At 39.3% G+C, this 25,598-nt stretch overlaps 1 protein-coding gene across 2 annotated transcripts in view; it reads right to left on the reverse strand.

The window, feature by feature from the left end:
- KIF24 (kinesin family member 24) overlaps positions 1 to 25,598 on the reverse strand; it is a 73,088-nt gene that overhangs the window by 47,447 nt on the left and 43 nt on the right. For both annotated transcript variants that reach the window (XM_055578842.1, XM_055578841.1), the window contains exons 2-3: positions 25,255 to 25,507; positions 707 to 1,354 (exon numbers count right to left, since the gene is read on the reverse strand). In XM_055578842.1, coding sequence (XP_055434817.1) covers positions 707 to 1,329 — 623 coding nt within the window. In that variant the 5' untranslated portion in view covers positions 1,330 to 1,354; positions 25,255 to 25,507. The remainder of the gene's footprint in view (positions 1 to 706; positions 1,355 to 25,254; positions 25,508 to 25,598) is intronic.

The following is a 25,598-nucleotide window of genomic DNA, read 5'->3' on the forward strand; positions in this document are numbered from 1 at the left end:
ATTATACCAAGGTTAGTATTAGGGATTACTTGATATTTCAACTCTTAGGGACCTTTTTCAAATTCTAACTCAAAGCACTAAGTGAAAAATAACTTATTGTCACTCTGGCTCCCAAACTCTAAATGCTATCAAAAGTATCTTATTCTTTGCAATGACCAAACTCATCTGTTCTTCCAGGGCTGGAATTGTAAATAGCACTCAAAATCAAGACCATATTTCAAATTTTGCAGGTAAATCAACTGCTCCAAAGACCTATTTAATTCAACTAGCTGAATTAAAGTGTTTTTTAAAAACTAAGCTTCATGACCCCTGGTTGAAGTTAATTTGATAGTCTTAAAAAAAAAATCCTGTGGATTTTGTAATTTTTTTTTCTACTGCAGAAGCAAGTTAACTCTTTTACCTTCATGGCTGCACTAGATATATCATGTCATGCTATAATAAAAACAGGTCTGCAGCAGGCCCTGGTAAGTAGCAGCTGCTTGATGCACATGAACAATATCATCTTTCTCCCATCTGGAAAGTCCAAATTCTTCATCAATTTCCCCCAGTCAAGGTATCTGCATTATCACCACAGAAGTTGTTCACTATTATTTTCTGTAAATATGGAGTAGTTGGTCTCCTCTGGTCATGGAGAACCCTGCCATTGCCTAAGGCTCCCTTCCCTCCAGGGAAAAAAAATAAATAAATAAAGATAAAAAGTTATTACCTGACATAGGAATGAGGGATTCCGTAGTTATACCCTGAAACATGAGAGACTCTTTGAATAACTGAACTATCACAATCCCCTTGTACTGGAGAAAAGTGATTCGATGAAAAGGGTGAAATCTTAGCTGCTTTTTGTATGTTGGAATCAGCGGCTGCGGCATTCAGAATTCTTGTTTGTATATGGTACTGGGAATCATCTGGTAGCATGTGCTCCAGTACTTTTATGTAGTTAGACTTCTGTTCACTTGCAGAAAAATCTGATAAATCACACAGTTCAAACTGATTGTTGCTGGTAGTTCTGTCTTTGTTGTCAGCAGGAGAATCAAAATGCAGTTGCCTTCGAGGGCCAGATCTGGATTTCTGAGGCTTGACACACAGATTGCTTGTCTGAAGACAAGAGTCTGGGCTACTGACTGCTTTATCTTCTTCCTGCATAATCTTAATGATTTTGATAAGTTGGAAGAGACGTTTGCGGTCGTTCATGTCATGGACTCCCAATTTGGAGTAGTCCTTCATTGTAACATTGGCTAATTCATCTATTTTCTGAAGGCCAAGGGCAGTAAAATGAGGATAATACTGTGCTAGTTCAGCTTCACAAAGACATTCATACAACCAGGATGTCATTTTTGTGAACGGGTTTCTATAAACTCTGAAGAGAAAAAAAAATTCATTCACTTGAAATATAGTATATATAATACAATTATTCCTTTAAAAAAAAGAGAACCACAAAAGAAATATGCAGCAAAATCCATTCCAGCATTCCAGGTTTTTAATAAATACATTTTTCTTTTAAAATGATTAAATAGCATAATGTATAAATATGCTTATAATGCATTTGTAGTAATTTGCCCTTTAATCAAAAGAGACTTTCAATTATGTATACACATAGGTACATGCACACACGCATAACACAAATCACTTACTTATTCTAGGGAGTTCCTTCCAACCTTGCAATGTCTACTTAACATATACCACAAACTACTGAAACCTTGTCCCCAACTGCTGATTGTTACAGGACTAATTTTAGATGTTCAAGTTAATATCAAGGCATGTCCCACAACTGTTTCCCATGATTAACGAACAAAGGCTAAGAACTGTTTCAAAATGGAAAGCAGAATTAGTGACTCACAGAGGATCATGAATATAATTCAGAGAAAATCACATTTGTATATTCTGAGTACTGGTAGAAGTTAGTTGAATAAAGAGGTAAAAACATCATTAATTTAGAATCTACTAATTCAGGATTTTCAGAGCATTTTAAAACGCAGGTGTTTGTAGATGTCTACTTATATACAGAACATGAATAAGAGAATTTACCTAGGACATTAATACCATGGTCAAAAATTTTAATGGCTATACACTAAAATGTTTAAAAAATTTAACATAAGCTATTTAATTAAATACTAACAAACGATGTGGTAATAACACGTAATCCTAGTCTATTATTAAAGTCAGGACCCTGGGGAGTTCTTCATATCACTGTTAATCAAGTTCAAGTTCATAAGAATATTGAAAGGTAAGTAAACTACATTTTCTCTAAAAAAAATTTTTAAATACTTCAGAGTTTTCAAAATTCTATTAGTTCTTGGTAAAGCTTTTCTGTTTTTCATTTTAATTTATATTTTATCTTCCTTCTAGGAGAAACAGAAAAAGAGCTGAGGGCCAGGTAAAAGTGGTAATTAAAAGACCCTGAGTAACAAACTTTGGAGGAAATGGTCAAAGGGGCTAATAGCACATTTTAAACTCATCCCACCCTTTTCCATTTGTGGTAGATGAAAAAAGAAAAATTCTTTGCAGGGCTTTCCACCAAGAGATGAAATTTACTTCTGTTGCATTAAGGCTGGCCTTGTGACATTTTGGCCAACAGAAAGTGGTGGAAATGACACTATGTGACTTATGCTGCTACTGCTGCTGCTAAGTCGCTTCAGTCGTGTCCGACTCTGTGCGACCCCAGAGACGGCAGCCCACCAGGCTCCCTTGCCCCTGGGATTCTCCAGGCAAGAACACTGGAGTGGGTTGCCATTTCCTTCTCCAAGGCATGAAAGTGAAAAGAGAAAGTGAAGTCGCTCAGTCGTGTTCGACTCTTAGAGACCCCATGGACTGCAGCCTACCAGCCTCCTCTGTCCCTGGGATTTTCCAGGCAAGAGTACTGGAGTGGGGTGCCATTGCCTTCTCCAGATGTGACTTATAGGCCTAGTCAAGAGCCCTTGTACTGACCCTGTGGACTGAGCACTCCAGGCTTCCCAGTTCTACACTATCTCCTGGAGTTTGCTCACTCATGTACATTGAGTCGGTGACCGTCCATCCATCTCATCCTCTGCCACCTTCTTCTCCTGCCTTCAATCATTCCCAGTATTAGGATATTTTCCAGTGAGTCAGCTCTTTGTATCAGGTGGCTTAAATATTGGAGCTTCAGCATTAGTTCTTCCAATGAATATTCAGAACTGATTTCCTTTAGGATTGACTGGCTTGATGTCCTTGCAGTCCAAGGGACTCTCAAGAGTCCTCTCCAACACCACAGCTTAAAAGCATCAATTCTTTGAGATAGTGATGGACAGGGAAGCCTGGCGTGCTGCAGTCCATGGGGTCGCAGAGAGTTGGACATGACTGAGCGACTGAACTGAACTGACAGCCTTCTTTACGGTCCGACTCACACGTCCGTCCATGATTACTGTATAAACCATAGCTTTGACAATACGGACCTTTGTTGGCAAAGTGATGTCTCTGCTTTTTAATCCACTGTCTAGGTTTTTTCATAGCTTTTCTTCCAAGGAGCAAGCATTTTTTAATTTCATGGCTGTAGTCACCATCCACAGTGATTTTGGAGCTCAAGAAAATAAAGTTTGTCACTGTTTGCATTGTTTCCCTATGTTTGCCATAAAGTTATGGGACTAGATGCCATTATCTTAGTTTTTTGAACATTGAGTTTCAAAGCCAGCTTTTTCACTCTCCTGTTTCACCTTCATCAAGAGGTTCTTTAGTTCCTCTTTGCTTTCTACCATAAGGGTGGTTTCATCTGCATATCTAAGGTTATTGATATTTCTCCCAGCAATCTTGATTCCAGCTTCTGAGTCATCCAGCCCAACATTTCACATGATGTACTCTCCATAGAAGTTAAATAAGCTGGGTGACAATTTACAGTCTTAACATACTTCTTTCCCAATTTGGACCAATCTGTTGTTCCATGTCTGGTACTAACTGTTCCTTCTTGGCCTTCATACAGGTTTATCAGGAGGCAGGTAAAGTTATCTGGTACTCCCATCTCTTTAAGAATTTTCCATAGTTTGTTGTAATCCACATAAAGTCTTTAGTATAGTCAGTGAAGCAGATGTTTTTCTGGAATTCCTTTGCTTCCTCCATGATCCAACAAATGTTGGCAATTTAATCTCTGGTTCCTCTGCCTTTTTAAAAATCAGCTTGTAGATCTGTAAGTTTTTGGTTCACATACTGCTGAAACCTAGCTTGAAGCATTTTGGGCATAATCTTGCTAGCATGTGAAATGAGCACAATTGTACAGTAGCTTGAATATTCTTTAGCATTGTCTTTCTTTAAGAATGGAATGAAAACTGACCTTTTCCAGTCCTGTGGCCACTGCAAAATGTCCAAATTTGCTAACATATTGAGTGCAGCACTTAAACAGCATCATCGTTTAGGATTTGAAATAGCTCAGCTGGAATTTTATCACCTCCTCTAGTTTTGTTCGTAGTGATGCTTCCAAAGGCCCACTTGACTTCACATTCCAGGATGTCTGGCTCTAGGTAAGTGATTGCACCATCATGGTTATCCAAGTTGTTAAGATTATTTTTGTATAGTTCTTCTGTGTATTCTTGTCACCTCTTCTTAACCTCTTCTGCTTCTGTTAGGTCCTTAATGTTTCTGTCCTTTACTGTGCTCATCCTTGCATGAAATGTTCCCTTGATATCTCCAGTTTTCTCAAAGAGATCTCTAGTCTTTCCCATTCTATTGTTTTCCTCTATTTCTCTGCATTGTTCATTGAAGAAGGCCTTCTTATCTCTCCTTGCTATTCTCTGAAACTCTGTATTCAGTTGGGTAAATCTTTCCCTTTCTCCTTTGCCTCTTCTTTCTATTCTTTCCTCAGCTATTTGTAAAGCCTCCCCAGACAACTTGCACTTCTTTTTCTTGGGGATGTTTTTGGTCATTGGCTCCTGTACAATGTTATGAATCTCTGTCCATAGTTCAGGTACTCTGTCTACCAGATCTAATCCCTTAAATCTATCTGTCACCTCTACTGTATAATAATAAGGGATTTGATTTAGGTCATACCTTAATGGCCTAGTGGTTTTCCCTCAGATCAGATCAGATCAGATCAGTCGCTCAGTCATATCTGACTCTTTTCGATCCCATGAATCGCAGCACGCCAGGCCTCCCTGTCCATCACCAACTCCCGGAGTTCACTCAGACTCATGTCCATCGAGTCAGTGATGCCATCCAGCCATCTCATCCTCTGTAGTCCCCTTCTCCTCTTGCCCCCAATCCCTCCCAGCATCAGAGTCTTTTCCAATGAGTCAACTCTTCGCATGAGGTGGCCAAAGTACTGGAGTTTCAGCTTTAGCATCATTCCTTCCAAAGAAATCCCAGGGCTGATCTCCTTCAGAATGGACTGGTTGGATCTCCTTGCAGTCCAAGGGACTCTCAAGAGTCTTCTCCAACACCACAGTTCAAAAGCATCAATTCTTTGGCACTCAGCCTTCTTCACAGTCCAACTCTCACATCCATACATGACCACAGGAAAAACCATAGCCTTGACTAGACGGACCTTTGTTGGCAAAGTAATGTCTCTGCTTTTGAATATGCTATCTAGGTTGGTCATAACTTTCCTTCCAAGGAGTAAGCGTCTTTTAATTTCATGGCTGCAGTCACCATCTGCAGTGATTTTGGAGCCCAGAAAAATAAAGTCTGACACTGTTTCCACTGTTTTCCCATCTATTTCCCATGAAGTGATGGGACCAGATGCCATGATCTTTGTTTTCTGAATGTTGAACTTTAAGCCAACTTTTTCACTCTCCACCTTCACTTTCATCAAGAGGTTTTTGAGTTCCTCTTCACTTTCTGCCATAAGGGTGGTGTCATCTGCATATCTGAAGTTATTGATATTTCTCCCGGCAATCTTGATTCCAGCTTGTGTTTCTTCCAGGCCAGCATTTCTCATGATGTACTCTGTATATAAGTTAAATAAACAGGGTGACAATATACAGCCTTGACGAACTCCTTTTCCTATTTGGAACCAGTCTGTTGTTCCATGTCCAGTTCGAACTGTTGCTTCCTGACCAGCATATAGGTTTCTCAAGAGGCAGGTCAGGTGGTCTGGTATTCCCATCTCTTTCAGAATTTTCCACAGTTGATTGTGATCCACACAGTCAAAGGCTTTGGCATAGTCAATAAAGCAGAAATAGATGTTTTTCTGGAACTCTCTTGCTTTTTCCATGATCCAGCGGATGTTGGCAATTTTATCTCTGGTTCCTCTGCCTTTTCTAAAACCAGCCTGAACATCAGGAAGTTCATGGTTCATATATTGCTGAAGCCTGGCTTGGAGAATTTTCAGCATTACTTTACTAGCATGTGAGATGAGTGCAATTGTGCAGTAGTTTGAGCATTCTTTGGCATTGCCTTTCTTTGGGATTGGAATGAAAACTGACCTTTTCCAGTCCTGTGGCCACTGCTGAGTTTTCCAAATTTGCTGGCATATTGAGTGCAGCACTTTCACAGCATCATCTTTCAGGATTTGAAATAGCTCAACTGGAATTCCATCACCTCCACTAGCTTTGTTCGTAGTGATGCTTTCTAAGGCCCACTTGACTTCACATTCCAGGATGTCTGGCTCTAGGTCAGTGATCACACCATCATGATTATCTGGGTCGTGAAGATCTTTTTTGTACAGTTCTTCTGTGTATTCTTGCCATCTCTTCTTAATATCTTCTGCTTCTGTTAGGTCCATACCATTTCTGTCCTTTATCGAGCCCATCTTTGCATGAAATGTTCCTTTGGTATCTCTGATTTTCTTGAAGAGATCCCTAGTCTTTCCCATTGTGTTGTTTTCCTCTATTTCTTTGCATTGATCGCTGAAGAAGGCTTTCTTATCTCTTCTTGCTATTCTTTGGAACTCTGCATTCAGCTGTTTATATCTTTCCTTTTCTCTTTTGCTTTTCGCTTCTCTTCTTTTCACACTTTCTTCAATTTAAGCCTGAATTTTTTCAATAAGGAGTTCATGATCTGAGCCACAGTCAGCTCCCAGTCTTGCTCCTGCTGACTGTATAGCACTTCTCCATCTTTGACTACAAAGAACATAATCAATCTAATTTTGGTACTGACCATCTGGTGATGTCCACGTGTAGGCTGTCTCTTGTGTTGTTGGAAAAGGGTATTTGGTATGGCAAGCATGTTCTCTTGACAAGACTCTGTTAGCCTTTGCCCTGCTTCATTTTGTACTTCAAGGCCAAACTTGCTTGTTATTCCAGGTTATCTCTTGATTTCCTACTTTTGCATTCCAATCCCCTATGATTACACAGACATCTTTTTTTTAGTGTTATTTCTAGAGGGTTTTATAGGTCTTCATGGAACCATTCAACATCAGCTTCCTCAGCATCAGTAGTTGAGGCGTAGACTTGAATTACTGCAATAATGAATGATTTACCTTGGAAACGAAATGAGATTCTGTTGTTTTTGAAATTGTACCCAAGTACTGGATTTCAGAGACTTTTGTTGACTATGAGGGCTACTCCATTTCTTCTAAGGGATTCTTGCCCACAGAAGTAAATATAATGGTCATCTGAATTAAATTTGCCCATTCTCATCCATTTTAGTTCGGTGATTCCTAAAGATGTTGATGTTCAACACTGCCGTCTCCTGCTTGACCATGTCCAATTTACCTTGATTCATGGACCTAACATTCCAGGTTCCTATGCAATATTGTTCTTTATAACATTAGACTTTACTTTCACCACCAGACACGTCCACAACTGAGCGTTGTTTCCTCTTGGCCCAGCTGCTTCATTCTATCTGGAGCTATTAGTAATTGACCTCCATTATTCCCCAGTAGCATACTGGACACCTTCTGACCTGAGGGGTCTTCCAGTGTCATGTCTTTTTGCCTTTATATACTGTACATGTTCTCGCGGCAAGAATATTGGACTGGGTTGCCATTTCCTCCTCCACTGGATGTTCTGTCAGAACTCTTCACTATGACCTGACTGTCTTGGGTGGTCCTGCACAGCATGGCTCATAGCTTTATTGAGTTATGAAAGCCCGTTCACCACAACAAGGCTGTGATCCACTTTGCTATACATCAAAAATCAATACAACATTGTAAATCAACTATACTCCAATAAAAAATTTTAAAATAGATATGCTTTGTATCACTTTTCTTTCCATGTCACAAAAAGTCCAGCTCCTCCCTTCTTCTGGGATAATGATCAGAATCATTCCAGGAACTTTAAGAAATATAGATACCTGAGCCCCATCCCAGATCCATAAGAAAACAAAAAAACAGGAACTTTCCTGGTGATCCAGTTGTTAACAGTCTGCCTCCCAATGCAGGAGACACAGGTTTGATCCCTGGTTCAGGAAGATTCCACACACCATGAAGCAACTAAGCCTGTGTACCACAACTACTGAGTCTGTGCTCTGGAGCCCAAGATCTGCAACTACTGAAGCCTGCATGCTCTCGAGTCTGTGCTCTGCAACAAGAGAAGCCACCTCAATGAGAAGCCCATGCACCACAACTTGAGAGTAGCTTCCATTCACCACAGTGAGAGAAAGCCCGTGCACATCAATGAAGACCCACTGCAATCAAAAAAATAAAAAATTTTTTTAAAGTATTCTATAAATGTATTCATTATGCAGCACACAGATTCTGTAAAGCATTTACTAAGTGCCCGGCAAATAGCAGGCATAGTGATCTACCTATAGCATTTTAAAATACTTTCCTTAGAACCCTCTTGCAGTGTTGGTGGGAATGCAAACTAGTACAGCCACTATGGAGAACAGTGTGGAGATTCCTTAAAAAACTGGAAATAGAACTGCCTTATGATCCAGCAATCCCACTGCTGGGCATACACACTGAGGAAACCAGAAGGGAAAGAGACACGTGTACCCCAATGTTCATCGCAGCACTGTTTATAATAGCCAGGACATGGAAGCAACCTAGATGTCCATCAGCAGATGAATGGATAAGAAAGCTGTGGTACATATACACAATGGAGTATTACTCAGCCATTAAAAAGAATACATTTGAATCAGTTCTAATGAGGTGGATGAAACTGGAGCCTATTATACAGAGTGAAGTAAGCCAGAAAGAAAAACACCAATACAGTATACTAACGCATATATATGGAATTTGGAAAGATGGTAACAATAACCCTGTGTACGAGACAGCAAAAGAGACACTGATGTATAGAACAGTCTTATGGACTCTGTGGGAGAGGGAGAGGGTGGGAAGATTTGGGAGAATGGCATTGAAACATGTAAAATATCATGTATGAAACGAGTTGCCAGTCCAGGTTCGATGCATGATACTGGATGCTTGGGGCTGGTGCACTGGGATGACCCAGAGGGATGGAATGGGGAGGGAGGAGGGAGGAGGGTTCAGGATGGGGAACACATGTATACCTGTGGCGGATTCATTTTGATATTTGGCAAAACTAATACATTATGTAAAGTTTAAAAAATAAAAAAAAAAAACAAAAAAAAAAAACAAAAAAAACACATCAATCTGAAAAAAAATAAAATAAAATAAAATACTTTCCTTATAAAAAATTTCAAACATCACAAAAGTAAACAGAATTGTACCATGAACTCTCATGTTATCTACCCATAGATTCTTCAGTTATCAAAATTTCCCACACTTGCTTCTCCTATTCTTTCTTTCCTTTGCTGGAATATTTTAAAAGTAAATCCTAGTTATGTCATTGGGGTCGCTAAGAGTTGGACACGACTGAGCGACTTCACTTTCATGCATTGGAGAAGGAAATGGCAACCCACTCCAGTGTTCTTGCCTGGAGAATCCCAGGGACGGCGGAGCCTAGTGGGCTGCCATCTATGGGGTTGCACAGAGTCGGACACGACTGAAGCGACTTAGCAGCAGCAGCAGCCGCAGATATGTCATTTCACTTCTAAATTTTCTAAACAGATATTTTGTTATGTAACCCTAGTGCCATTATTATACCTAGTAAATTTAAAACTAATTCTTTGGTATTTTATACTCCGCCCATAATATAATTTACCCAATTATCTAAAAGAAAATCTCTATTTATATTTAAATATATAATGCATATATATTTTATATATTTATATAAAAATACAAAAGTATTTTTTTGTTCAAATCAGAATAAAAACAAGGATCATGAATTTCACTGTTATGTCTCCTTTTTTCTCACAGGGCAGTACCCTATTCTTTCTTTTTTCCTTTATATTCCACTGACTTAACACAGAAACCAAATATGTCCTAAGAATAGGATGCTGCTGCTGCTGCTGCTGCTAAGTCGCTTCAGTCATCTTCGACTCTGTGCGACCCCACAGACGGCAGCCCACCAGGCTCCCCCGTCCCTGGGATTCTCCAGGCAAGAACACTGGAGTGGGTTGCCATTTCCTTCTCCAAGGCATGAAAGTGAAAAGTGAAAGTGAAGTCGCTCAGTCGTGTCCGACTCTTAGCGACCTCATGGACTGCAGCCTACCAGGCTCCTCCATCCATGGGATTTTCCAGGCAAGAGTACTGGAGTGGGGTGCCATTGCCTTCTCCGAAGTATGGGATATACTACACTAAAAAAATTCCTCATTGTTCATCTGAAATTCACATTTAACTAAGTGTCCTATTTTTTATGCTGGCTTAATCTGGCAACTCTATATATTTGGATCAAGTTCCACAATTTGGGCAAAAATATTTCATAGGTGTTACCATGTGCTTCATAGTATATCACACCAGAATACATTCAATGTCTGCAAATTGCAGACTGATTTCCTTCACTGCAAAGTACTCTCATCAACCAATTAATCCAATGGTTTCATCCACTGATGACTGTTATCTGCCTCAATCATTTCACTGGGATTGCAAAACGGTGGTTTTCTGCATCTATCACTCTTTATTGGAATTTTCCTTTAAAGAAAAACTTTCTGTCAACAACTAGGGCTATTTGATTATCCAAAGTAGAGTTTGCACATGAAGGCAGGCATAAGAGTGTTCTTTCTTTTTAATTTCTAATTTTCAGACTTAAGTAATGACTAGTTATTTTGGATGGTGTCCAATGAGTTCTTTTGGAGTTTTGCTTTTGTTTCTTTTGGTGGGGGGAGTTCAAATTCATTATTAACTCATGGGTTTTTATATATTTCAAGTGTTTCAATCAATTGTCTTAGTCTTTGAGAGTTTCATCTTGTATATTTCCTGGCCAAAATCTAAAATAAGCTTTCTTTCAAGAAATATGTATTTCTGTTTTGGAAGTAACTGCCCTTTGTCCCACATCCAGCTAAAGCTTATGTATGCCTGTCTTAAGCAGAGAGGGCCTGGGCATTAGCAAAAGAGGGAAAAGAATGAGCACAACGACAATGGCCTTTATCTTCCCTTTGGAGATAGGAAGAATTCTATACAGCCACAAGTAGCTAATCTAGAATAGACACTACTTACTGCATATCACTCACCTAGAGCCAGACATCCTGGAATGTGAAGTCAAGTGGGCTGTAGGAAGCATCTCTACGAACAAAGCTAGTGGAGGTGGTGGAATTACAGTTATTTCAAATCCTAAAAGATGATGCTGTGCAAGTGCTGCACTCAGTATGTCAGCAAATTTGGAAAAATCAGCAGTGGCCACAGGACTGGAAAAAGTCGGTTTTCATTCCACTCCCAAAGAAAGCCAATGCCAAAGAATGCTCAAGTGTTAGTCGCTCAGTCGTGCCCGACTCTTTTTGACCCCATGGACTGCAGCCCACCAGGCTCTTCTGTCCATGAGATTTTCCAGGCAAGGATACTGGAGTGGGTTGCCATTTCCTTCTCCAGGGGATCTTTCCAACCCAGGAATTGACCCCGGGTCTCCTGCACTGCAGGCAGATTCCTTACCGACTGAGCTACAAGGGAAGCCCTAAGAATGCTCAAACTACCACACAATTGCACTCATCTCACATGCTAGCAAAGTAATGCTCAAAATTCTCCAAGCCAGGCTTCAGCAATATGTGAACCGTGAACTTCCAGATGTTCAAGCTGGTTTTAGAAAAGGCAGAGGAACCAGAGATCAAATTGCCAACATCATGGAAAAAGCAAGAGAGTTCCAGAAAAACATCTATTTCTGCTTTATTGACTATGCCAAAGCCTTTGACTGTGTGGATCACAATCAACTGTGGAAAATTCTGAAAGAGATGGGAATACCAGACCACCTGACCTGCCTCTTGAGAAACCTATATGCTGGTCAGGAAGCAACAGTTCGAACTGGACATGGAACAACAGACTGGTTCCAAATAGGAAAAGGAGTACGTCAAGGCTGTAATATGGTCACCCTGCTTATTTAACTCATATACAGAGTACATCATGAGAAATGCTGGGCTGGACAAGCACAAGCTGGAATCAAGATTGCCAGGAGAAATATCAATAACCTCAGATATGCAGATGACACAACCCTTATGGCAGAAAGTGACAAAGAACTAAAGAGCTTCTTGATAAAAGCGAAAGAAGAGAATGAAACAGTTGGCTTAAAGCTCAACATTCAGAAAATGAAGATCATGGCATCTGGTCACATTACTTCATGGCAAATAGATGGGGAAACAGTGGAAACAGTGGCTGACTTTATTTTTTGGGGCTCCAAAATCAGTGCAGATGGTGATTGCAGCCATGAAAATAAGAGACACTTACTCCTTGGAAGGAAAGTTATGATAAACCTAGATAGCATATTTAAAAGCAGAGACATTACTTTGTCAACAAAGGTCTGTCTTGTCAAGGCTATGGTTTTTCCAGTAGTCATGTATGGATGTGAGAGTTGGACATCCAAAGAAAGCTGAGTGCAGAAGAATTGATGCTTTTGAGCTGTGGTGTTGAAGGCTCTTGAGAGTCCCTTGGGCTGCAAGGAGATCCAACTAGTCCATCCTAAAGGAGATCAGTCCTGGGTGTTCATTGGAAGGACTGATGCTGAAGCTGAAACTCCAATACTTTGGCCACCTGATGCAAAGAGCTGACTCACTGGAAAAGACCCTGATGCTGGGAAAGATTGAGGGCAGGAGGAGAAGGAGATGAGAGAGGATGAGATGGTTGGATGGCATCACCAACTCAATGGACATGAGTTTGGGTAAACTCCAGGAGTTGGTGATGGACAGGGAGGCTGCGGTTCATGGGGGTGCAAAGAGTCGGACACAATTGAGCGACTACTCATATATGAACTACTGCATATTTGAGTTACTAAATATTCTCTCTAGGTCAATTTCTGACTTCAGCGTCAACTCCAAAAATTACTTGTGGCTTCTGGAAAGCTTTATTAAGAAGGATGTTGAGGCATTTACAATCATTAATAGAAAACAAGATGAGAATTTGGGGGCTGGGAAGAGCAAGTCATTTCCATTTTATTTCTTACAGCCCTTCTTACATACTGAAGTTAAAAACGTACCACTGACACCTTTGTTGCACTGTGACAATGAGGATGTCAGTGTAGTGCCTCAATATAAAAGTGATAGGATATAATAATCACTAAGAAGTGGAATGACCAGACAATGGAATATAGATAAAAATTTTTAGTAAATTAAGTATTTTAAGAAATCTGTCTGATTTTAAACGTCCCCTACTATTACTAGTTTCTAAAGATTCAGATAAAAATAGCAAACTGATAAAAGATGAGTTAGAGGTCAAGGTGGATGACTATTGATTTTGCTTAGTGTTTGAGCTTTCCTGTTACATTAGCTGTGACTTCACTGGGTTGCTTTTCTCTCCTCCTGTACCCATGGTAAATAATCCAAATCTATTTCAATTCTTTGTCTTTTTTTTTGGTGAACCACAAGGCACAAGGATCTTAGTTCCCTATCAGGGATAGAACCTATGTCCCCTGCAGTGGGAGTGTGGCGTCCTAACCATGGACTGCCAGGGAATTCCCTCAATTCTTTCTTATTAAGCTCTGAAACAGCTTCAAAATCTCCTTTTGGGTGTGAGTGCATGACAGGGTACAATTCCATGAGTTCTGACAGTTGTAAACACCCGTAAAACTATCACTACAATTAAAATACAGAATATTTCCATCACCTTCAGAATATTCCTCACATTTCTTTGCACTCCATCCCTCTGCCCTTGGCCCTAGCCAATGACTGATCTGATTCCTTGGAAAAGACCCTGATGTTGGGAAAGACTGAAGGCAGGAGGAGAAGGGGATGACAGATAATGAGATGGCTGGATGGCATTACCGACTCGATGGCATGAGTTTGAGCAAGCTCCAGGAGTTGGTGATAGACAGGAACGCCTGGCATGCTGAGTCCATGGGGTCGTAAAGAGTCAGACATGACTGAGCGACTGAACTGAACTGATCTGTATGATGTTTCTGTCATTACATATAAGTTTGCTTTTCTGAAAGCTTATGTAAATGGAATTATACAATATATTCTCTTTTGTATGTGGGTCCTTTTATTTAGCATAATGATTATGAGACTCATCCATAATGCACATGTCACACCCTCATTTTACTCAGGAGGAAAAAGACTAGAATGAATCAGTGAGTTGCCCAAGTTTTAACATAGCTCTCAAGGAACAGTTCTCAGATTCAAACTTAGGTCTTCTCGTGGCTAGTCCCAGGTTCTTTGCACTATTCCATGCTGCCTCCATCAAAAGCAGCTGCAAAGACAGCTCACTGCCAGCTCCCCTAAGAGGCCCACTATGGACCCTGCTCAGCAGAATGGCTGCCTCCTGCAGATCTGTGCTGCAGCATGGTATCTCTCACAGCTGCCTCCACCAGGAAAATGTCCTGCAAATCAATAAAACCCAGTGGAGGTCAGACGGGCAGATTTTTACATGAGGGCCCACTCACGTTCAATGCCACAAGTATGCAGTGCTCCTTTGTGACAAACCCAGAGAATGCTAGGTCTCAGCTGTTGGGGTAACAATCAGAAATAGAGTCTTGGAAGAAATCCAGTTGGCAGAAATTCAAATTTTCTTATCCTGGTGGCAGAGAAAATAAACTGGAAGGGGAATTCATGCAACTTTATACACAATTAAGGAAGCTGATTCACATTCCAGGATGTGGATAAGATCCAACTATTTAACATGTCCCCTCAAACTTTTCATTCATCTATCTAAACTATGTAACTCTACCCACCTAAACTGCCTGAAACTGAACTTGGAATCAGATAACTCTCAGTCATTTAGCTGTGTAACCTTGGGCAAAATCACTTAGTTTCTCTGAGTTTCATTTCCCCCTCTCAAAGGATGTGATAAAATATTTATGTAAAACTAACTTGAAAATTTTAAAGTACTCCATAGAAATGGAGCCATGCTCTTACTCAGCACTGGGTCACTGTACCTGGCTTGTAAGAAGTGTTGACTTATCAGAAACAGAGACATCATATTAAAGAACTATTTTTAGAACATTTTTAGAACTATTAAAAGATGGTTTCTATTATTTGATTTATAAAAAGTTGAATATGTAAGAGAATCAAAAGGTAAGAGATTAGAGATACAGAAGTAGAGGAATTATACTTGCAAAATACACTAATTAATAGTAGTACTATGTGTAGGCTTCTACTAACTTAGTATTATTTCATCACTAACAACTGTACAAATACTTGCCTCTCCTTCATGGACAGGTGGATTCTTTACCACTGTGCCAGCAAGGAAGTCCAAACACCTAGTTACTATATATTATATAGACATATTAGATGATGCTACATATCAAAATACTAAGGTATAATTTATGTATAACAAACTAGACCAATTTTAGTATAGTTTCATAAGTTCTGACAAATACATACTCATGTAACCACTATATCAATCAAAATACCAATACAACCAAGATAGTCCCATCAAGAGAATTCCCAGTGCCCCCTTGGGAGTCGATCCTCTCCTCCACCCATGGTCCCAGCTAATCTTTGATTTGTTTTCTGTCACTATGGCGAGTGTATTTTCTGCAATTTTTCATAAAATAAAATCATATAGTGTCATTGTTAGTTTAAATCTATTTAATATACACAGACTGAAATTTGGGGGATTTTTCCTTTCTTAGGCCTTTGGGAAAAAGTTAAAATGATTAAACTATTTTTCATAGCTCTTTTTTCACTGACCTAAATGACATCTACTAATAAGGAAAAATTTTCTTAAATTAGTCTAATTTAACAGAAAAATGAATAGTGAAACAAATTTGAAGAAAATATCACATTCTACTGCTGCTTGACTGTATAAATGTCAATTCAAAATCTCAATTTTCTTTTTTTGAAAAAAGTATTTATTTATTTGGCTGCACCAGGTCTTAGTTGCAGCACACGGGAACTTTGCTGTACCATGTGGGATCTAGTTCCCTGCCCAGGGATCAAACCCAGGGCCCCTGCACTGGGAGCCCAGAGTCTTAGCCACTGAATCACCAGGGAAGTCCCTTAAGACTATTCAATATTTCCAATAAGTTTTTGCTCACTATAAAAGTAGACAATCTAAATCTATGGTCTATATATTCCTGGTCAATCAGAAAAACTGGGGGAAAATTGCCCAAGTTCTAAAGCAGCCAAGCTATTTTCAGTTTCTCAAATTCATGGACATTTCAAATACTTAAATTATCAAAGAGAAAAAGGAAAAAAAGAGTCAATACACCCCCCTCAGTTCAGTTCAGTTGCTTGGTCATGTCCGACTCTTTGCGATCCCATGAATCGCAGCACGCCAGGCCTCCCGGAGTTCACCTTAATAACTTTTTTGAGATATAATTCACATACCATAAAACTCACCCATTTAAAGTGTATGATTCAATAGTTTTTTTAGTATGTTCACAGAGTTGTAGCAACCATCACCACAATTTAATTTTAGAACATTTTTACCACTCCAAAAAGAAACCCAGTATCATTAAATTTTAGATGTTACACCAGCATCTAAAAGAGAAAAGCATTTCTCCTAAAACATTTATGTCTATAATTAACAAAAACAAAATTAACCACGGAAGAAATCAAGAAAATGTATTGAAAGTTTCTGTGGAAATATAGGCTGTGGTCAAGAGCTGTTAAGAATGTACAGGCTGAGTTATTTTTTAGACTCTTGTAGCCCAGAATGAAAATCTCAAGAGCTTTGGTTGAATAAATTAGAAGAGCATACTGAACATGGTCCAGGTGGGTGTTTATAGCCATAGTTTTTAAGAAGTAATTCAATATAAGCCTAATAATGCATAAACTAAAGCCAGTTTCATTTTATTAAGAATATTAGGAACTCTACCTTCACTTATTTTAAATAAATCACCCTGTTTAAAACAGAAAGAAAATCTGATTCATTTGTCCATGTATTTCATAGTATCAAATAATCTTTGTTATTTTTATAGTTAACTAAATAATTCTTTAAAGGGGTATTTATTTTTGTTATAAAGAATACAATGAAGAGGAAAGTAAAATGTGGTTTTGGGTAACTTTTATGGTAGAAAAAACAAAAGTTGGTAACATTTGTGTGTCACAGCCTTTGAAATATTCAAAGTTATTTCAGAAATAACTCATGTTCTCAAGTTTAAAAAAATTCATTCCATTCAACAACAAAATTTCAAATTATTTATGCTGAGCAACCCCAGAAACAATTAAAAGTTCACAAATGCTAGAAATAACCAGATCATTTGTGAGGTAATTAAAAACACACACACAGTAAACAGAACTTAAATATAATTAATCCTAGATCAAACCTGACAAGTACAATTTACAAAGCTCTTTAAAAGACCATTAAATTTTAAAATAAATATTCCGCATGGAAAAGCCTTTTAAGGACACTTTTAGGAAGTTATTTATAATGTAACTGTAAAAGAGTAATATTTACTTCTAAATATGATTCAATTATGTTAGAGGAAACATTTTTAATGAAATGGCAGAGAACATAAGGCTTTCCAGAAAGAGAAAATAAGGGGAAGTGAGGCAGGTTATCTTCACTAAGGGGAAAAAGGTGTGGCAGAAGAGAAAACAAATTAAAGAAGAGAGAGTTATGGAGAACATTCAGAACAAAGGATTATGGGGGTAAGAACACTGAAAACCAGTGTGGCGTTATCTTACAAAGTTGAGTGTTTATATAGCCTACAACCAAGCAACTCAACTCTTAGGTATATTACTTAGAAAAACCCCTGCAAGGGAGCTTCACGAGGCACACACAGAAAATGTTCAAAGCTGCACTGTTCACAAAAGCCAAAACAAAATAACCTGAATGCCCACTGGCAGGAGGATAAACAAACGGGTATATTCAAACAATGGAACATTATACAGTAGTGGTAAGAGAACAAACTATACTGAACAACTTACCAAATCTCAGAAACATCATGAGGAAAAAAACAAATTCCAAAAAACAATGTCCCTTTTCCTAAGGCTTCAAAAGCAAGCAAATCCACTGCATTATTTAGGCATCAAAATAGAAAATGTAGGATAAAGGTTATTTCTGATGGAAGAGCAAGAAAATGGTGAACAGGAAGAGAATACAGGATATTATCCACTAGGTCTTGGGTATTTATTCATTTTGTATTACGCTTTGTAACTTACATATATATGCTTCATAATACCCTTTGGAATGTATCACATAATATTTATATTAAGATAAAGGGAGGAAAAAAGAATCCTACAGCTTTCCCCGTCAACAGAGATCATCCTGTCTATAGCTGATCTAGAGCATCAGAGGATGAGATGGCTGGATGGCATCACCAATGCAATGGATGTGAACTTGGGCAAACTTTAGGAGATGGTTGAAGGACAAGGAGGCCTGGCATGCTGCAGCCCATGGGGTTGCAAAGAGCTGGACATGACTGGGAGACTGAACAACAACAACAAAGTCTATAATACTAGGCCCATGAAGGACTTCCTCACACCTTGTAGTCTGGCTTGAATGTTTAAAATTTTTTTAAATTGCAATATTTAAAAAGCAGGAACAATTAAAATTAAGTTATGGCTGTACTCTTTAGAAGGACATATACTACACACTATACACCACAGTCTCCCTGCTCCCCATTCCTTTATACCTACCAACTTTATTAATTTCCATTAATTGGTTAGCCCTGTGTACATCAGTTTGTGAACTAGGATCTGCTTCAACACCTTCATTTTATGTGGTATCTGAGGCTCTGAATGATTAAGTGACTTGCCTAAGGTCACACAGCTTTGATGGGCTAAACCTCAGTAGTCTTTTCAAACACCTTACTATTTTCCACTTTCTACTTACTGAGTTATATATGTTTTAAATGAATATACTGTTTCTGAAAGTAAGGGACTACATAGGCAGGTCAGCAGGCATTAGAACATACTATATGCTCTCATTAATACAGAGGTGATGTGAAATATTATACAAGGACTAAAATAGCTTCTGACTGCCAAGAAGTGTTTCTTTATCTGAGTTCCCCTAAATTGTGACAATAGCCACTTAAAAAATACGTATCTATATAACAACTATATTGAGATATAATTCATATACCATACAACTCACCCATTTAAAGTTTCAAAGCCTTTTAGTATATGTCTTTTTAGCATGTGTAGTACTAAACCACCAATCCATCTGGCCCTAGGTAATAATGACCACTTTAAAAAACAAAGGCACACAGTACTGTTAGTAACTGCATACAATACAAATCCAATATTCTCCATGAAACTGCGTTAAGACGTTTGTGTACCCTACAATAGGCATAAGATCCCTAATTAAGAACACAAGAATTCAATATTGCCAGTGGGAGGTTAAAAGGTGGATAATAAAGTATATACTCTTCCTCCAACAAGGGAATTAAGTTATTTCAAGCTCCAGATATTGTTCTATCTATAGACCATTGGTCTTAAGAAAGGGATACTAGACACCTGCTTAAAACAACAGCTGCAAAGGGATAAGAATATGATTCCTAATGTAATTCTTAAGGCTAGATGTGAATTCTGGGATACAAATCATATGAGTTATACCCAAAAGTACTTTGTGAAAGATTATTTTTGCAACTGAAAAAAAAAAAGTTTCAAGGTTTATGGTTAAGTAGCTAATGCTTTGCAATTACTGCAATTTCATTCAAGAGCCCCACTATGACACTTTAAAATTTCTAAGTTTGGTGCAAAGCATGGAAGCAATCACCTAAAAATAAGCATAACAAAACTGTTGGACTCAGTTATTTTAAAACAGTGCAAGTACTGCTCTCTCTAAATATAGAGGTTTAATTTTGAAAGAATTCCCCGCAGCAGGTGGTAACCAATATTGGGTTTAAACTCAGTGTTTTATTTTTTAAATCTTGGTCTAATCCAATTGTGGTGGTGCTAGTGGTAAAAAGCTTACCTGCCAATGCAGGAGATGTAAGAAACATGGATTTGATCTTTGGGTTGGGAAGATGCCTGGAGGAGGGTATGGCAACCTACTCCAGTATTCAAGCCTGGAGAATCCCATGGACAGAGAAGCCTGGCGGGCTACACACGGGGTTGCACAGAGTCGGACACCACTGAAGCAACAGGGCACATGTACAATCCAATTGTAGATGTTGGTCACTTTCAGATTTGTTGCCATTTTGCAGTTATAAAATACTTATCATAAAATACATCTCACATGGTTAATAGCTATTACCATATAGTTATATTTTTATTGTTACATAACTTTATATAATATATAGTTATGGTTTTCTATAATGATATTGTTGTAGAAAAAATAACTATTACAGTTTTTATAAATTACTAAGATGATAAGAAATTCTTTTACTCATTATACTCTCTTGGGAACTATTACCACAATGGCATCAGAAATTATTTCTAAAGGAATGATGCAGAGAAAACAAAGAACAACTAAAACAATTCCATTCACTGGGATCTGATGCTGGGAAAGACTAAGGCGGGAGGAAAAGGGGACGACAGTATGAGATGGCTGGATGGCATCACTGACTCAATGGCCATAAGTCTGAGTCAACTCTGGGAGTTGGTGATGGACAGGGAGGCCTGGCGTGCTGCAGTCCATGGGGTCTCAAAAGAGTCAGACACAACTGAGCAACTGAACTGAACTGAATTAATTATGCTACCTGATTAATCTTCCAAGACTTTTTGTGAGAGATGGCAATTTTCATCACCTCGCTTTATATAAATGAAACCAATGCATAGATAATTTATTAAAAACAGCTATATGAATTTGTTTTGACAGCAGATACCTGTATGTTGGCTACACAATTCTATCCAATCAAATCTCAACATAAGCAGGTAATTTAAAAGACTACAATAGACACACTACTGCTCCTCATTGCTTGTGAAATCTCTACTAGTTGTTTTGGCCTGGTTGCAATATTATTAACCATCTACTTTCAGAATTTCAGTGTAACTTTATCTCACCTCACAATAAAACTAACCATCTTACAGATATCTTTTCCTCCAACCTGCAGCAAAAATATGCAGGTATCACCATCAAAATGTCCTCAAGAGTGAACATCCAAACTATTCGTCAATAACTAAACTCCATTAACTCCTCACGACATCTGTTCCTCCATTTCTCTGTGCCTTGGAGAAGTGGGGGCTGGGGTGAGGTGAGTGACAAAAGGTCTATCTAGACACTCAGAGCTAAACTGGGAAGCATCTTTAGACTCCTTCCCCTTTAATCCCAAACCTAATCAAAAGGTCCAGTCAATTTAATCTCCTAAGTATCTGTCACATCTCCCCTTAGATATCCTCATTCCTACTACCACAGAAATGGTTCGGCCTCAGATGGTGGTTCACCTAGATCATCACATGCCTCTTAATTGCTCTCCTCACCTCCAGTTTTGCCCCCTCCAAGCCATCGACTGCACTAGAGAACCAGATCATTATTTTGAAAGCACAGTTATGACCATGCTGCTACCTTATTTAAAACCTTTCAGTGGCATCCTGTCACCTATCTAAAGGCCAAAATCCAAGTTCCTTAGCATGTCCTACAAAGCTTCTCATGTTGGGAGAGACTGAGGGCAGAAGGAGAAGGGGGCAATAGAGGATGAAATGGTTGGATGGCATCACTGACTCAATGGACATGAGTTTGAGTAAACTGATAGTACAAAACAGGGAAGTCTGGTGTGCGGCAGTCCAGGGGACCGCAAAGAGTCAGACACAACAACAAAGCTCTACAGTCTAGCCCGTTCGTCTCCCACCTCACTCCTTAGTTCAGTCAACTTCTTAGACTGTTATCTCTGCATTTGTTCACACTGTACTCTTAAATGGCCTCCTCTGACTCTCATCAAACCTCACTTTAACTTTCTCTTACCCACTGATTAAAACACGAATGAGTTTTTTCTGGTCTCCCCAGATGCGACTGGATTTTCCTTCTATGTCCATATCATACTTTTTGCATATTTCTATTATTGCAGCTACATTCTATTATAATAATCTATGAGTATGTCTATTTCTTTCACTCATCCTGCGGTCAAGGAATGTGTCTTATTAATCTTTTTATCCCTAGAACCTAGAGAGTCCTGGGAATAATAAACATTCAATAATTATTCAATGCACAAATATCCCTACACTATTTCTAAAACTATAAAAAAGCATTTGATACCATTTGCAGTCACAGGTAATAGTAACTTTTATATCAGGCATAGTTTGATTACTTAGGAAAACTATGGCAGAGTTGGCAGTGCCTTGACTCACTGCTCCTGAGCAAGAAAATGAAAGAAGTTCCTATCACACAAACAAATTGCTATGGACAAAGCTATGGTTACAGTAATAAAAATCTTTCATCTAGTCACCTGCAGTTAAACAGGCAAAAAATGATAGTGACTTGGAAGAGAGTTTTGCTTTTGTGAGGATTAACTGGGATAATGTAATAAAGTGCTAAATAAGCAATCAAATAACATAAGCACTCAAAAAAAAAAAAAAGAGTAAGAATAGAAGATATACATTGGTCTCTTCCTTGAGATCCTGGCACAGAGCTCCTAAAACCCTTGTAATTTCCCAAGTGATAACAGCACTAGGAGTATCTCTTAGTGGCAACTCTGGGTCAGCTCCTAGATGGAAAGACTAAACCACAAAGAGAAGCTTAGAATTTTCAGCCACTACCTCCTAGTATCCAGAGATGGGGGAAGGGCTGGCAATGGAGTTAATAACTGATCATGTCTGTATGATGAAGCCTCCGTGAAAATCCCAAAGTACAGGGTTCAGAGAGCTTATGGGGTTCACCCATACTGAGAGGGTGACACACCCCAGATCCACAGGCACAGAAGCTCCTGCACTTGAAACCTTCCCAAGACTGCGCCCTGTCTACCTCTTCATCTGACTGCTATCTGAATCTTTATCATACCCTTTAATATACTGGTAAACATCAGCATTTCTCTGAGTTCTGGGAGCTGCTGTAGCAAATTAATTGAACCTGAGGAGGGGGCTTGGGACCCTCCAATCCAGTCAAATCTAACAGAAGTTGTGGGTATCTGAGGACTTACTACTTGTAACTGGTATCTGAAGTGGTATGGGAGCAGTCTTGGGGGACTATGCCCTTAACCTCCAGGTAAACAGTGCTGGATTGAGGTAAATTGTAGAACACCCAGCTGGTGTCACGGAGAACTGTTTTGGCGGGGAGGGGGAACCCTGACACATGTGGTTTTTCCCTACACAGGAAAAAAGACACACTGGTGGAAAACTGAATTTTTCCAATATGAATGGTACCTATTAGTTTATGCTTATGGAAAAGTCTTCTTGTTTAATAGGATGATGAACATCAAAGTCCTTGAGACATCATCTTGGGAAGTATATAATGATTACAACACTCAAAGTACAAGTAGAAATCCATCACTCATTTAACAATATCTGTTGATGACCTACTCTGAACAAATTATGAATAGGTTTGCTGAACCAGTGCAGGAAACTGGATTAATTTATCAATTAAAGTGAACAGATCTGAGAAGAAAATTTCAACTCACTTTACAAACAACAAAACTGGAGCCCAGAGAAAGAAACTGCTGTTCCTCCTCAATTGGAAGAAGAGAGAACCATACCCTAGTTTGCCCCAAGGCCATACTATGAATAGTTCAAGATTTTCATTTACAACAAAAACCAAAAGTTTTTAATGAAGTGGAATGTGGGTAGTACATTACTGTACTATGCCAAGAAACATGTAATATTTATATAAAGCCCTTGATACAGTGCTTTTCACATGGTAAATGCTCAATAATGGCAGCTATTACCTCCAGCTGTATGGTCTCTGGAAGGCTGAGTGCGTGGTATCTACCTGGCAACAACTGCTTGACTAAATTGATAATAGAGCCACAGGACTTCTAATCTAATTTAACCTTTTGATTTTCCAGATGGAAAAAGAGAAATCTAAAAGAGCTAAACGACCTGCAAAGCCAGCCATAGTGAGTGAGTTAGAGCCAAGACCAAACCCTGAATCCCCAGTTGGGCTTCCATTACATGTCCACAGGTCTGTGGCTTAGCTATAAGGTTTTATTCCAACTCTCACAGGAAAGTAATTAAGAACAGAGCTGCTATACCTAACTTTTTTCAATCTTTTTATTAAAGTCAGCATTGAGCTATGATTTTGATATAAGAATCAGCAAAGCATAATGGCAACATATAGTCTTACGAGTTAAAAACGAAACAACAGTCTTGGTAACGCAATTCTATCAGGGACACCTGATAAATGGAAAGGCTACCAGAGCAGCTGTTATATGTGCTGAAGGAGACTAAAAGCAGAATACAAATACAAAAGAGAAAAGGATTTAAATAAAACGTTTTCCAAAACACACTGAAAATGTGACAATAGCTGTGGGTCACTAAGAAACTGAGATTATGTCTCTTGGCATACAGCAACAACACAATGGTTTGTTTTAAGCAACACTAACAGAAAGTTCAATAAAAACACTGCGAGACCAAGACTAAAAGCCACAAGGTAGGAAGAGTTCCAGTAAGCAACCAAAAAGTTCTCCATTTCACAAAGAGTGGAAAGATGAATCGTGAACTTTCAGGTCCTTATGCATTATGAGATTAGAATGCCCTCCTAGTTCTCTAAAAATTAAAAAATAATCTCTGTATGGGAGGAAAAACGGGGCAGGGCATAGAGAGAAATCCAATCTATTTGTGGTGACTTAAATTCAACTCAACAAATATTTTCTAAAAATCTACTATGTGTGAAATATGCAAGATGCTTGCCTTGCCTCAGAGACTTCAGAATTACATGGGAGAAGGGAGAACGGGGTTCACGGAAGTACACAAATAACCCAAGGCAGAACAGAAGCGCTCTGAGAGAGGTTCCAGTCAGGGCTATGAGACTCAGAAAAGGTTTCACAGGAGAAGTGGGGAAGAAGGGTAGGCGAGTGGGTGAATGGCCGACCGGGAGAGGTCAACTCCCGGTTTCCTTTACAACTGCCCGCCTCTTCACGCGCTAGGCGGGCGCCCGTCTCACCCTCTCCGGCGGGGGCAGGCACTAAGGCTCTCTACCAGGCCAACCCGCCTTGATTCTCTTCCGCCATTTCTCACCTCGGAGGCTTCCAAATTCCTCCTCGGTCAACCTTGTCTGAAGACTGAAGACAACGCTGAGAGGAGAGAGACCCAAGGCGGGCGACCGGAGCCCTCTCTGGTCACAAGCTGGAGCCTGCTGCCAGGCCTCATCCCCATGGCAACGTCGCCAAGCGCCGGTTCGAACGCCCGCGCCGACGCCCGCGCTCCGGCAGTCCCACACCGTTCACCAATGAGCATCGAGGGAACTCGTGGACATGGACCGCCTTCTCTTCTAGAAGGCCAATCAGAAACCTGATGAAACAGTGGGCGTAACTCTCAATTTCCGTCTTCCAACCAATCGGTCCACTGAAATGAAAATCTCG

This window comes from Bubalus kerabau, chromosome 4 (genome assembly GCF_029407905.1).
Source record: "Bubalus kerabau isolate K-KA32 ecotype Philippines breed swamp buffalo chromosome 4, PCC_UOA_SB_1v2, whole genome shotgun sequence".
Classification (NCBI taxonomy): domain Eukaryota; kingdom Metazoa; phylum Chordata; class Mammalia; order Artiodactyla; family Bovidae; genus Bubalus; species Bubalus kerabau.